The 13,628-nt window shown below is 44.8% G+C and overlaps 1 protein-coding gene across 7 annotated transcripts in view; it reads left to right on the top strand.

Moving 5' to 3' along the window:
• LOC139763843 (uncharacterized) overlaps positions 1-13,628 on the top strand; it is a 62,218-nt gene that overhangs the window by 42,784 nt on the left and 5,806 nt on the right. For all 7 annotated transcript variants that reach the window (XM_071690180.1, XM_071690185.1, XM_071690179.1 and 4 more), the window contains 3 exons: positions 11,741-11,839; positions 12,801-12,965; positions 13,368-13,477. In XM_071690180.1, coding sequence (XP_071546281.1) covers positions 11,741-11,839; positions 12,801-12,965; positions 13,368-13,477 — 374 coding nt within the window. The remainder of the gene's footprint in view (positions 1-11,740; positions 11,840-12,800; positions 12,966-13,367; positions 13,478-13,628) is intronic.

Here is a 13,628-nt window from a genome sequence, read left to right as displayed (position 1 = left end):
TAAGTTGGGACCTTAGAGCCATTTTCGATTTCAGTTTCAGTTTTCTCTACACAGGAGACTAATGAAAGTATCTTAAGGCAGTATTGATGATGTGAATCATTGAAATTGCATAGAATGCAACAATATTGGGGGTCCCATAAAGTTTAGGGCGCAGGGAGGTTCCTAGGTTTGCCCTCTCCCGTATGTAGGCGTTTGTAGTCACATAAGAATAGAGACTTGATGCACACAAACAAGATTGAGAGACGGGTTAACTCGAGCGTAAAACTCTCTCCCTGTAACACAGATAGGAATCACACATCCACACACACACCCATCCATCGTAAACACAAATGCCGGCAAACATGAACACAGTGTGTCGCTCTAGTGCTCATATGGCTCACATTTACTGTTGGGTAAAATTAAATTCAGCCTACAGTTCTTGCCAGCTACATTGTTGTTTTTCTGTGGGTGTCCTGTGCAGCGTTTTTGGCTAGGATGTGGCCACCTCCCTCTGGGGGGAAAAATGGTGAAACATATCTCGTACGGTAGCAGGAGAATTCGGCGAAAGTCTGTGATAAAAGTCTTTGCGAGCCAGGATCAAGATTGTTTCTTTCTTCCTGCCAGAAAGTCTTGAGCGTAACATTAAATGTCAGGAAGATGAAGTTTTCTTCCCCCAAAATTGAACGTGTGTCCCTGAGGACACGCCGGGTCGCCTTGCGTGTAAACATCCGCGTCTGCCAAAATCAATCATTCATTGATCACGAGTAAATTCCTTCGTATGAATAGTAGTTACCATGCTTGTGACACCACTCTGTCTTCCAAATATAAACTGCAGTGTACACGTGCGTCCGCGAGATTTATAATTAAGACTTACACAGATGAGGTACGCATGGACGCACCAACCATGAAAAATGTCGGCTTACCTCTCCCGCCATGACTTCCCTCATCACATTTAAACCAGAGATTCCCACCTCCATTATGTATTTGTTTATTTGTTCTTCCTCGTTTTCTTCTTGTTAACGCTCCATTTAGGTAGAGTTTGTTCGTCCAGATAGCTTCCTGGAGCCTTGGCTGATCCCATGCTCCTGGGCGGAAAGGTCAGTCGGCCATTTATAAGGGTGAGGAGAGCCAGACACAGCCGCCTGGCCGGCAGGGGTTGTCCAACGGCGAGGATTCGACTTTCTGACCTTTTAAAGCTGCCAGTCTGACCTCACTGCATCCGCTGAACTTGACCTCCTTCACGAAGGCATGACGCACGCACGTCAGACAAATGTATGAAGGTATTGTGCACACCTGCACGTGCGCCTGTGTGTTCCTCCGTCACACACACACACACACACACACACACACACACACACACACGCATAGCATTGTGCCACAGAGACACACGTATCTTCTAACTTAACCTGTGATTATGATTGTTTGACGACATTGATATCTCACTTTCTCTGTAGTGGAACGGACTTGTGATTGGCTGGCGGGTACATGAATCATGTAGCAAGGAAGTCTCCCACCTGTTTATTATTTATCGGTTCAAGGGGGAATGATCCATGGCCACTAGAATGTGAGGCTGTTGTCTGCCATTTCAACGGACGTTCTTTTAGGTTAGGACAGCGTCGCCCAAGAACCAGTAGACGTCTTGATTGTTTTCTTGAAGTGCGTTGAGTTGGTGTGCCTGCGAGAGTGGAAGTAATAATAGTGATAAGACTATATTAGTATGGATCGGAGTCATGCCATCAAAGCGGAAGTCATAGTGAGAGACGTATTTGTACTGCAGATAAGTCGGGTGTCGCTGGAGCGGCTGCAGCTGTAGTATTAGTAGTTGTGGTGGTTGCAGTCGTAGTAGAAGTCGTAGTAACAGATGGAACATCTGCGTTCCTTTCTAGAGTAACATTTGCAGTGTAGCAGCAACATCCATGTCTGATTACACCAGCAGGAGCAGTGAACGTAATGGTTGCAACAGACTGATGTTTACATCAACCACGGAATCGGTACGTAAGGCCATGATAACATCACTCACAACAGCAGCAGCAGCAGCTGTATTCTCATCAGAGACAGCAATAGTAGAGCGCTGAGTGAACCTAGTTCCTTTAGGGAGGCGCGTGACATGACCCACCACATTAACGCTCAGTTGATTACGGAACACGACGAGGGGAGAGGAGAATAGCGCAGGTAATTCTGTCTGGTAAGAATTATTATTTAGGTACATACAAACGAGATGCATATGTTATATGCAGGAGCCTGTGCCAAGGCGACATTGCAAGGTTGGCTGTCTGACAGCGTACTAATGCGTTATTTATCGGCATGTATATCTGTCAGTACGCAGTTAAGGACGTGGTGTTTACAGGTACTACACGTGTGGGTGGGTCCCCTCGAGGGTGTGTGTGTGTGTGGGGAGGAGTGTGTGTGTGTGTGTGTGTGTGGGGGGGGGGGGGGGGGGTTGGCCTCGGCCACATGGTGCAGGTGGGTGGGAGGTCTCGACCCGTGGGTGTAGGTGGGTAGACTGCCTCCTCACCAGTGGGTGTAGGTGGGTAGGTGACCTCAACCAGTAGGTGTAGGTGGTTACGGGTGGTCTCTCCACTGGATGTGAGGGCTCATACTAACTGACACACACACACACACACACACACACACACACACACACACACACACACACACGAGACTGCCTAGTTTATATTGAGTTGTTAATGATTTACAACCGTATGTGCTCAGGCGAAAAACCAAACAGACAGCGTGTCACTGTTGCGCGTGTGCGCAAGGCGTCCCGAGAGCAAACAAATCAAAATAATGTTTACAAGCACCGTGCAGTGGGAGGGAGGGGGAGCTCAGCAGGGTAAACAAAAACATTTTGTTTGCAGTTGCCTGCGTCACTGTAGCCACACACCCGTTGACGTGGTGGTGCCCATGTGGAGCCCTACTTGACGTGGCCCACGTCTGTGTGTGACTGCTGGCGACGACCCCCCCTCCTTCTGCTGCCTCTATTTATAGGGCCATGTTTGTTGTGTGGGGAGACAGATGGGTCGGCGGAGCTGGCCAGGCCAGATGCTGTCGGCATCGCCACCTGCGGCGCAGATGGCCTCCGCGGACACTCCTGAGGCAGCCAGCCAGCGTCGAGGGCGGGACTCACCCCCTCCCACACCGTGCTGAGCAGAACTGAGGGTCCCGCGCTGTGTACACGTATATGCAAAAGTCCTGGGATAGTGGGAAGCCTATGATTGGAGTCCTGGGATAGTGGGGAGTTTATGGTTAGAGACCTGGGATAGTGGGAAGTTTATAGTTGGAGACCTGGGATAGTGGGAAGTTTATGACTGGAGACCTGGGATAGTGGGAAGTTTATGACTGGAGACCAGTTATTGAGAAACCAGCCATATTGTGTGAGGACAACGATTTGTGTAAAAAGAGAATCGAATCCTTTGTGTGTATTGGTCGTACATAATCAGTTATAAGAATAGTGGTAAGAATTTTCCCTAAATTGCTCTCAAGTCGAAGTTCAATAGATGACGTCAATGGGTTGAAGAAAAAGTATTAAGAAATGATATATTACACTATCAGCGTCCTGTTCACCGTTCAACATTTTTTTTTTCCTCGTTTAACATTAGTGACAAAAAAGAGAACCTGGATGTCTCCGTCAGATGTCATTCTTTCGTTTTCTTTCGCCTTTTGTTTGTGGGTAGCGGTCTTAGTAGTTACGTGTCTGGTATGTACTTTTGGAAGCCTCTCTCTCTCTCTCTCTCTCTCTCTCTCTCTCTCTCTCTCTCTCTCTCTCTCTCTCTCTCTCCATTGGTGCATTGGTTGGTGAGGTAGTGAGGGGTGTGTGTGTGTGTGTGTCTGAGAAACCTTGGTTGGTGAGGAGTTTGTTGGTAGAAACCTTGGATGGTTAGAAAACTCGGATGGTGGGAGTTTGCCTTTAGAGACCTTGGACGGTGGGGAGTTATAGTTAGAAACCATGAATGATGGGGAGTTTGTGGTTAGAAACCTTGCATCGTAGGGATTTGTGGCTAGAAACTTTGGATGGTCTTCCGGGAGCATCGTGAGGAATGACTCAGGAACTAGTCCTCCCTATCCAAGCGCCACCGCTCCAACACAGCAATACTCCCTTAGCCACCACCATCACCATCGCTCCAACACTCCAATACTCCCTTATCCACCACCATCACCACCGCTCCAAAATTTGGCAGTGTCCGATGAAATTCAGGAGGCGAAATTATAACTTTTTTTCTTCTCCTTTTGCGAAGGTGAGAATTGTGAGTTATCGGGCAGTCCTGTGTGAGCGTTAGGGCCTTACTGAAGGTGGGACACGGGGACGGTCCGACGACACCTTGGGTATGATGGCCTCGTCTTCGCCTTCGTACGCAAAGGTCGTGCTCGAGGAACGTAATATCGTACCTCGTTGATCGCGTACCGTCGTGCTCGAGGAACGTAATGCTCGAGGAACGTATTATCGTAGCTCGTTGATCGCGTACCTTCGTACTCGAGGAACGTATTGTCGTAGCTCGTTGATCGCGTACCTTCGTGCTCAAGGAGTCATAACGTCGGATTGTATGCCAAATGTCGGACGTTCCGCGGATGCCCAGTAGATTTCCCTCTGTATATTGATTAAAGTATTTTGTAAATAGCATTTCGTCCCAGCTAGGATCCTCTATTTACATTGTGGTGATTAGGGGGTGATTTAATGATTTGAGAAGCTTTACATACGTGATCTGTCCATTAGGAATGGGTGTGGTGTATATGAACGTAGATAATTAGAGACATAGATAGATGTAGATAGGTGGATAGATATAGGTCGATGGACCTATTGATAGATGGGTAAAAGTATTTTTTTATATATATGTATGAGGGACTACTAATGGTAAGTTGCTCCACTGCCTATAGTGGCCACAGTGTTTGGCCATTTGTGGCCAGACTGCAGTCTCCTAGTGATGCCCCGTGCCAGCCATGGCCACACCCCTGTAATTTGTCTCCTGTTCAGGGAAGCGGGGCTAAATGTTTTTTCCTGCAACAGACATTCTCTCTCTCTCTCTCTCTCTCTCTCTCTCTCTCTCTATATATATATATATATATATATATATATATATATATATATATATATATATATATATATATATATATATAGAGCCAGTAACCCAGTAGAGATCGACATGGTGATCATTTCGTCACATATCTGGTTTTTACCATCTTGCACACTGGGTGTGATACGCGAGAGGGAAAAGGAATATGTATTACGTAATACATGTGTTCCTTTATGTATGTTGAAATATCATGCTCTGAGGAAAGGTGATGAGGAACAGAACATTGAAAATTTCAAGGTAGTATAAAGATAATTCAGAATGTCAAAATCAAGAATGTTGGAAATGAATGGTGATATAAGAGATAATTTAAGAATTAGAAATTATGGCAATGCCATGGATGTGGATGATATAATAATGGTTTTATAGATTCAAAAAATGGGAATTGTGGCAATGACATTGAGGAGGAAGAGGGAAGGTTGCGCGCTGAACCACTCTGGAAAGAAAATGGGAATAAGTGCAAATGTCGCGCTTCCCCAAGTGTGTCAGTGGTAAAGTCATTGCGTGTTATTATTTGTTTTGCTCCTCGCATGTGTTTTCGCCGTGATAGTGACCCATATTGTCGTACATATTTCTCTCTAGAAATACTCCTTCTGTCGATGGTACGACCTCTGAGCAAGACCGAATGAGTCTTGGGGGACTGTGCTTTTCGACCGTCGACTTTGACCCTTGAAGGGTTGGGTCGTAGGTCATTCCATTATATCCAAGGGCCGAATTCTTGAGCCGAAGGTTCGAGGAGTCTTACTTAAAGCGTCTTCCCGTGGTGCTCGAGGGTCGCACCGTCCTGCTCGAGAGTCGTACCGACCTGATCGAAAGTCGTACCGTCGTGCTCGATAATAGATTTCTAATAAAGGGGGAGTATACATACGCACGTCGCCCGTGATCCGGAATCCTCTGGCATGGTTCGGGTGAGGACGTTGGTGGAATGAGCACTCAGATGTGTAGGTGGCGATGCTGTATAATGAGGCAGCGACTCATGGACGAGGTTGCTGGTCCACGCTGCATCAAGGGAAAAGTCAAAAGTGGAGGTGGCGGCAACTTTGCGCAAGACAGGAGTCTGTAAAGTGGAGGTGGCAGAGTGGCCAAAGGAAGAAGTCAGGAGTGGAGGTGGCAACGTAGGACAAGGGAGGCAAAAATGATGGACGTGGCATCGCAGCACAGGGGCGTTGATTATGTAGGTGGCAACGCAGCACGATGGAGGATTTTTTTGATGGATGAGGTCCGCATCATGGAGGCGTAGATACTGGAGGTGGCATAGCAAAACGGAGAAGTGAGGAGTAGAGTTGTCAAGGCACGTGATGACACAGAGGAGGAGCGAACAGTGGAGATGGCAACGCAGAAGAGTGAATTAGAGCAGAGTTGGCAAAGCACAAAACAGAACAGAGGAGGAGTTGATAGTGGAGGTAGCCACTCAGTACATGGAGGAGCTACAAGTGGAGGAGGTTGCCGACGTGGCACAGAGGTATGAAGTTACAAGTGGAGTTGACGGGACAACATCAAATTGAGGCTTTCAGGTGGAGGAGTTGGTGGCTCGGGTGGCGTTGCAGAGGCAGGAGAAGAGCTTGCAATTACCGCAAAGATGTAGACCTGGACAAGTCGTAACACAAGACGTAGAGGAAGTCAAGAATTAGATTTGTATTTTTTTTTCTACTTTATTTTTAAGACAAGATGTCATAACAATGTTAAACGTGAAAATTTTGCATTGATCTCAGAGACGCTTTGGTGTCGTGGTCATTGTATGAGAGGCTTGCCTAGCATGCTTGTGGTGCCTGGGAGGCAAAGTCTTAGTTTACCCCATGTCTGAGAGGTTGTCAGCCGGGTAGTATGGATGAGAAACAGATAGGGAGGGGATTCCGTAGACGGAAGGTGCAGAGATTGGATAGATGGAGGAAAGGAGAATGTTGGCAGAGGACCTGGGGAAGCAAGTCGTGTGTCGGGGCCCTAGATGTCTGAGGTGGCATGATGGTTTGGAGTGTTATTCTCACCAGCACTGACTCGGTGAGGTAGTTGAATGGCTATTTCCACCATCCTGCCTACTGAAGGCTGGACAAAACATTAGATTTATTCGAGACTTGTGTGTATAGCGCGGTACAAATACAGGTGAACATGGGCAAATTTAATGAGGTGGACTGGACATGCAGTGTATTTACATGGATACATAGTATAGAATGAGGTTGGGTTGGGTTTGGATAGTAACGTAACGTCGGGTTGTAGGCTGAGGGACCCCTATATATTAGTGCGTAGACATGTACTGCACACGAGAGAAGCGACAGAATAAAGAGGAGACAACCAGAATTGACAGACCATGAGGTGGAGGAGGAGGAGGAGGAGGAGGCTGGAAGTGAGAGCTGGCCCGCTGGTGATGTGGTAGGCAGCCTTGCACTGGATTTCTAGAAGGGTAAATAGGATTGGGATGTTACCCTTCGGGGAAGAGGGTTCGAGCCCAAGCCATCCGGATCATAATCACCTGACTTTCAGGGTATATATATATATATATATATATATATATATATATATATATATATATATATATATATATATATATATATAATACTGCGTATGTCTTTGCGGTGTGGTTGCATCACAAGTGTGAAGTCACCTTCATCCACAGTTCGTCAAAGGAAGGTAAAATATTAGATGTTTAAGTAAAGCGGTAACATGGCCTCTAATTGCGACTTAAGAATGCGTTTATGCTACAACGGGACTGCGCTAGTTGAGGAGTTAGGTACAGATTAGCGACATTTTTACCGATATACAACATAGGCCGCATCCCATAGTGATAGCGTATGTGGTCTTACAATTATCGCCAAATACTTGAAAAAAGTGTGGAGAGAAATCTCGGTTGGTGGATGTGGCTTTGACGGCTTTGATAATTCCCTGGCAATTGATGAGGCTCAGCCAACCATGATGTGAATGGAGCTTCATTTTGGGATAGACCTTTTAGGATATCGATTTAATGACCTTTCCATTCATCTGGTCGAAAAATCTCACAAGCGGCCGAAGCTTGTGGGGTGGGTGGGGGGTGGTGACCGCATTCAGAGCGTGAGACTTTTATGGGTTTTTGCGGTCGTTGGACTTTAACAAGAACCTAACCGAGGGACCCAGGAGCCAGCCGCCAACCACCCCCCCGTGACCACATAGTTTACCTCGGCTCATCAGCAACAGCCCGCTGAGGATGAGAGTATACTTCCCGGACACAAGGAGCGGCCGTCACGTACAGCATGTGGTTTACCTTGCCGGATGGTACGGTCGGTCCCGGGCCGAGAAGGATCCACTTGATACCCCCCCATGCCTCACCCCTAGACTCAACCCGGAGATGCCACACTCAACCCTCTATGCTCCGCGTAACTTCCCTCAAACGCTCTTTAACACCTTCATGGATCTACGGGGGAGGAATAGAATATTACTACGGACAAAAGAAAAATAACTAGAATGGAAATAATGTAACCTTGAAACAGCGGGAGGATTGTAATTCGGAAGCATCATTAGTCCAAAGCATCGCAAAACCTAACCTATGATTTGGTAAGTTTCCTTCGTATTAGGCTATTTAGTTCTTTTTTTTTCACCCAGTAAAGGTTGAGGTTTAGGGTTAGCCTAAAAAGTTCTTTGACCTTTATCGTTTTGATGATCCGTATGTCATAGATTGTCACATATATTTGGAGCAACATACGTTTAAAACTGTAATAGTTGGTCACAAAACTATGTTCGTATGTTCATTACTGTGATTCTATAATCCACCGAAGAGTTGCTCCTTGATATTCCATAAATACAAGAACCACTGGTGACGTCCATGTTAGAGTAGGTTGAGAAATATGGTTATGGTAGTGTGTGTATAGATGGATATCTTTACGTCCAGTGACATAAACGTGGCATTCGACATCAGAAACCTGTCAGGAAATCGCTTCCATGTCGTGATGTGAACCTCATTAACGGTGATGTAACCCGTTCCCTGCACACGCATCGCTGCTCGCCGGCTGGCCGGCTTAGTACTGGATCCTCTCCTGGGCATAACCGAGCTCCTGGGGGTTTGTCTCTCTGATTAAGAACTTAACATAGGTCCTCTGGATGGCAGTGGTTTCCAAGTCTATTTACTGCAGCGTAAGGCAAAGATTTGTCGTACATAGAATCAGCGTAACTTCAAGATCACGTTTTGATGATTGTGTGGATTATTGTGTGTTTATCACTAGTACATGTGACAATGTGTGTCTGTGTTACTAACAAAGGGGGTAGTAGCTGGTGCACCGTGGGTATGATTGCAGCTCACGTAAAAACCCGCGGTACCGGGTTGCCAATGGTGGTGTGTGGTGGTGATGATGCCATCTGGGCAGCACCGAAGCTGCCATTGTGGCCTTCATACGGATGTGTTACCTCCTGGATGACTGACCACATTCGACAGACTAATGCCAGAGGTACACATGTGTCGTATTTAGTGCGCAGGCGTTTGCTACTAATACAGTCTCTACATAAGGCCGTCTCTCTGGTGTAAGGAAATGTGTTGTGAATGCAGCTCACGACCCATTCTCCTTGAAAATTAGGTACACAGCGGAGAGATGAAACTACTGCTGTCTGAATTTCTCCTGAATAACGATTAGATGAGTCAGAACGAAGACTATGGCGCGGGTATGGAGGCATTCTCGCATCGGCGCTTTGTGGGGATGATTCGTCAGTTACGATGTTATGTTGGCTTCTTCGCCATGAAGTTACGTGATGCATTAGCGTATGATGAGGTTCGTTTTTCTGGACTATCCCCATAGGAAAACTAGGGCATTTATTTGTACTGTGTATTACGGATCTTTGCTGTGAAATTAAACAGCTTTCCTGAGAATGATAGCAACACATATATACATATTTTTGATATAGTGTTAGGTGTTCTAAGAAAAAAAAAAAAAACGCTGGTTGCGTTTACAACGTCTGATACATATGGTTAGAGTACAGATTTCCCCAGAGGTCTCACTGTATTCACAATAGTAGTCTTCAAGACGTTGAACTACGTGTTGATATCAGTTGCAGTGTGATTGCGCTTTGTAACATGCAAACGTTACGAGGATGTTTCAGGCTGCGGTACTCGGCTCCCAGTACTGACCGGATTGGGTGGCGTAATGGTTCACTGTTGAAGCATCCGGAAGTTGTGCGTCAGCCGCTTGGTTCACCCCACACCCTACCCCACCCCACAGTCGGAAAAAACTGACTGTATGGCCACTGGTCGTTAGACGGTGTTCAGATGTCCCACATTTGGACATAATGTGTACGGGTTGATTGACCTAAAAACCGGTGGATATATATATATATATATATATATATATATATATATATATATATATATATATATATATATATATATATATATATATCATCCGTTTGTGCTGCCTTTGGCGGAACAAACTGTGATGATCTTCAGGGACAAAAAGTAACAACTTATCGGTATTAAGTTGGCATTTGTCTCTACCGTACAGTTCGTTGATACCAAGGAGCAATAACAAGAGAGATAAGACAAAAATGTCCAAACGTTTCCACATCGTTCTCGGGGGAAATGCACCTTTTGCATCAGTACCCCCAGGTGCGTCAAAGGCTGTGTGGAGGAAACTCCATGGTCTCCTCTAGAGAGTCATAACATATTTGTCGTCCAAAAGTTGCTCTCCTCGAGGTTTTTCAAGTTAGGATATATATATATATATATATATATATATATATATATATATATATATATATATATATATATATATATATATATATATGTGTATATATATATATATATATATATATATATATATATATATATATATATATATATATATATATATATAAACAATAGAATCTTTATAGGGCTCATACAGCTTCGTGGCTGCGCTTTACGCGAATGCAGAGCGAGGTGGATCTCTTTGGGGCGAGAAAGACCTCGGACGACGCAGTACTTTCAGACTGATTACTATGATACATCCTCGCCGAAGATGACTTTTCGCTCACGAATGTTACCACCTGTCGTTGGCTTCCGTTAACACACACACGGACAATATATATATATATATATATATATATATATATATATATATATATATATATATATATATATATATATATTTTGCTTTGTCGCTGTCTCCCGCGTTTGCGAGGTAGCGCAAGGAAACAGACGAAAGAAATGGCCCAACCCACCCCCATACACATGTATATACATACGTCCACACAGGCAAATATACATACCTACACAGCTTTCCATGGTTTACCCCAGACGCTTCACATGCCTTGATTCAATCCACAAGCTTACTTGTCAAAATTGTCTGTAAAACATTGAGAATAAATGCGAAAAACTCTATAGTCGACGTATGAGTGTTGTGAGTGTATGGTTTGCCGCACAGTGGGTGTCACAACTTGGTTACTTTACTGCTGAAACTAAGCAGTGCATGGGATAGCACGTTGGACAGCAGTGTAGTTAGTCATTATTTCCCTGAATTCATGTGATAATGGTACTGATACGGCATAGCCTTGTCCTTTAGTTACGGAGAATCCATGTGACAGAGATGCATTAGACAGAATATTAGATATACAATCTAAACTAAGGTAGAGTGAGCTATGTGTTTCGTATATTCAATCCGTTTGTATGTTCAGTTACTCTTTATTGATATGTACTGATAGCTTCTTACTAAGAATGATGGGTATAAGATTTCCATTACTCACTTATGTATTTTTTTTTTTTTCAGGTGCCATGACTGGGTATTTCGGGCCGTGGAGGGTATGTGAATCGGGCCAGTACGGCATCGCCCTATGCGTAGAGCAGTCTTCCAGGCTGCAGAAGACATGTACGTGGCTAGGCTGTGACTCCAGCATCATTTTTACCTTTTATAAAGTTGCTCTGATAGATCTGCTAACTCGCTCCAGCCCCCCCCCCCCCCCCCGATTCTATTGCTCTTCTGCTCACCGTACTCACGTTTTGATACACCAGCATTTCACTCCTACACTTTGCCCTCTGTAACACTAGTCTGTCGCTGCATTCCCCCACTTTTGTTTCACATGCGTGCTATAACACTGCCTAACAAGTTGTGACTACGCTACCCACTTCACTGCCCTACAACAGAACTAGGCTATGACTCCTTTACCCTGCTTCATCACTAGCTTGCTACAGTATTAGCCTGTGACTGCATTAGCCTCTCTTATACTGCCAACATAAATTAGCCCATTAGTATAGCCCGCACTATTCTAATCTACTTTATTAGCTTGCTCTGCCCTAGCCTCTCGCTACAACATCTTCAACCGTGGCTAGATTAGTCTTGTTTTTTTATTTCACGATTCTCCCACCGCAGACACTTTCTTGGATGAATTAGCTTAGTTCAACACGCCACTGGTTGGTTTCCTTGCTTTTGCACTGTTTTTATCAATACGCCATCCTTTGCTTACCAAACCTGTCACTGTATTTCACATTTTTTTGTTAACTTACTGTGCCTGTAAATGCACTAACTTTTCCCCTCACCGACTGGCTCGTTATGGCACAGTCCACTGCTTCACTGATTTCATTTGTCTGTTGCTATATTAGCTTGTTTCTGTGATTAATACATTTCATAATATGTATGTCACTTATGATTGGTTATGCTTTGAACTAAGTGTGACCCATGATTACATGGAAGACCCCTTTGCCTGTGATAACTTGGTCATACCACCTTCCCTATTTAAAACCAGTCACTTCCCTAACTCAACCGATGCTATTATACCTCCTGCACAAACTCTTGTTTCAGTATCTGCATTGTAAGACTGTGTCTATTGCAGGGGCTTCGTTCGTGGCTGGGATTGGATCTGCAGCGTGTGCAGCGCTGTTGGCCATAGCCATGTTTCTGTGCCCGCTGCTTGTAATGATGCACATAACGTCAACAAAGGTGCTGGTCAAGTTTCGCCATGCAACTCTTGCCAAAATGGTCTGCACTGCAGCCTCGGGTCAGTTTTTCCTTTTGGTCCAGCACACACTGGAACTCATTCCTCGTCAGATTTAAATGAATTTTCCACAATTCAAATTTGGCGACCCTTCTATTTGTGCTCTAAAATGTTGAACCATAATCAGATTTCGTTCCAGATCATCTTCTCAATTTTGCTTGACGAAATCATTCAATCCTGAAAACTATTGTTTCTCAAGAAAATGAAGATAGCAGTACTTTCCTTTCGCATTACCTACAAATCACAATAGTAGTGTTCAAAAGCCGATTTGGAGAGCCTCAAGGGTCTTCATCATATAACTTCTTATTGAAAGTATCCAGGTAGTCATAAAACATGTCTCATAATTGTCTGGTAGAGATGCACTGTGATACTCGACCCTGCTTAAGTTGACTCCTCCGCCAACAGTGCTGTGTGGACTGGTCAGCGTGCTGCTCTTCGTGCTGGAAGTGTTCATCTTTCGTGCTGGCCACCAGTCTGGTCTGTACGTCACACTCAGCTGGGCCTTTTTTATTCAGGTAAGTCATCCTTCAAGTCTCTTGTCTCTCTCCCCTGTGTAAAATGGAGATTTTCACCTCTCATTTATTGTGCTTTACATATCACACACCTCCACATGTGTGATGTATACTTTTCTACAGACGTATACAGGTGTATAATGAATTTTTGTTA

This window comes from Panulirus ornatus, chromosome 48 (genome assembly GCF_036320965.1).
Source record: "Panulirus ornatus isolate Po-2019 chromosome 48, ASM3632096v1, whole genome shotgun sequence".
NCBI classification, from domain to species: domain Eukaryota; kingdom Metazoa; phylum Arthropoda; class Malacostraca; order Decapoda; family Palinuridae; genus Panulirus; species Panulirus ornatus.
This window is presented reverse-complemented; position numbering and strand designations above follow the sequence as displayed.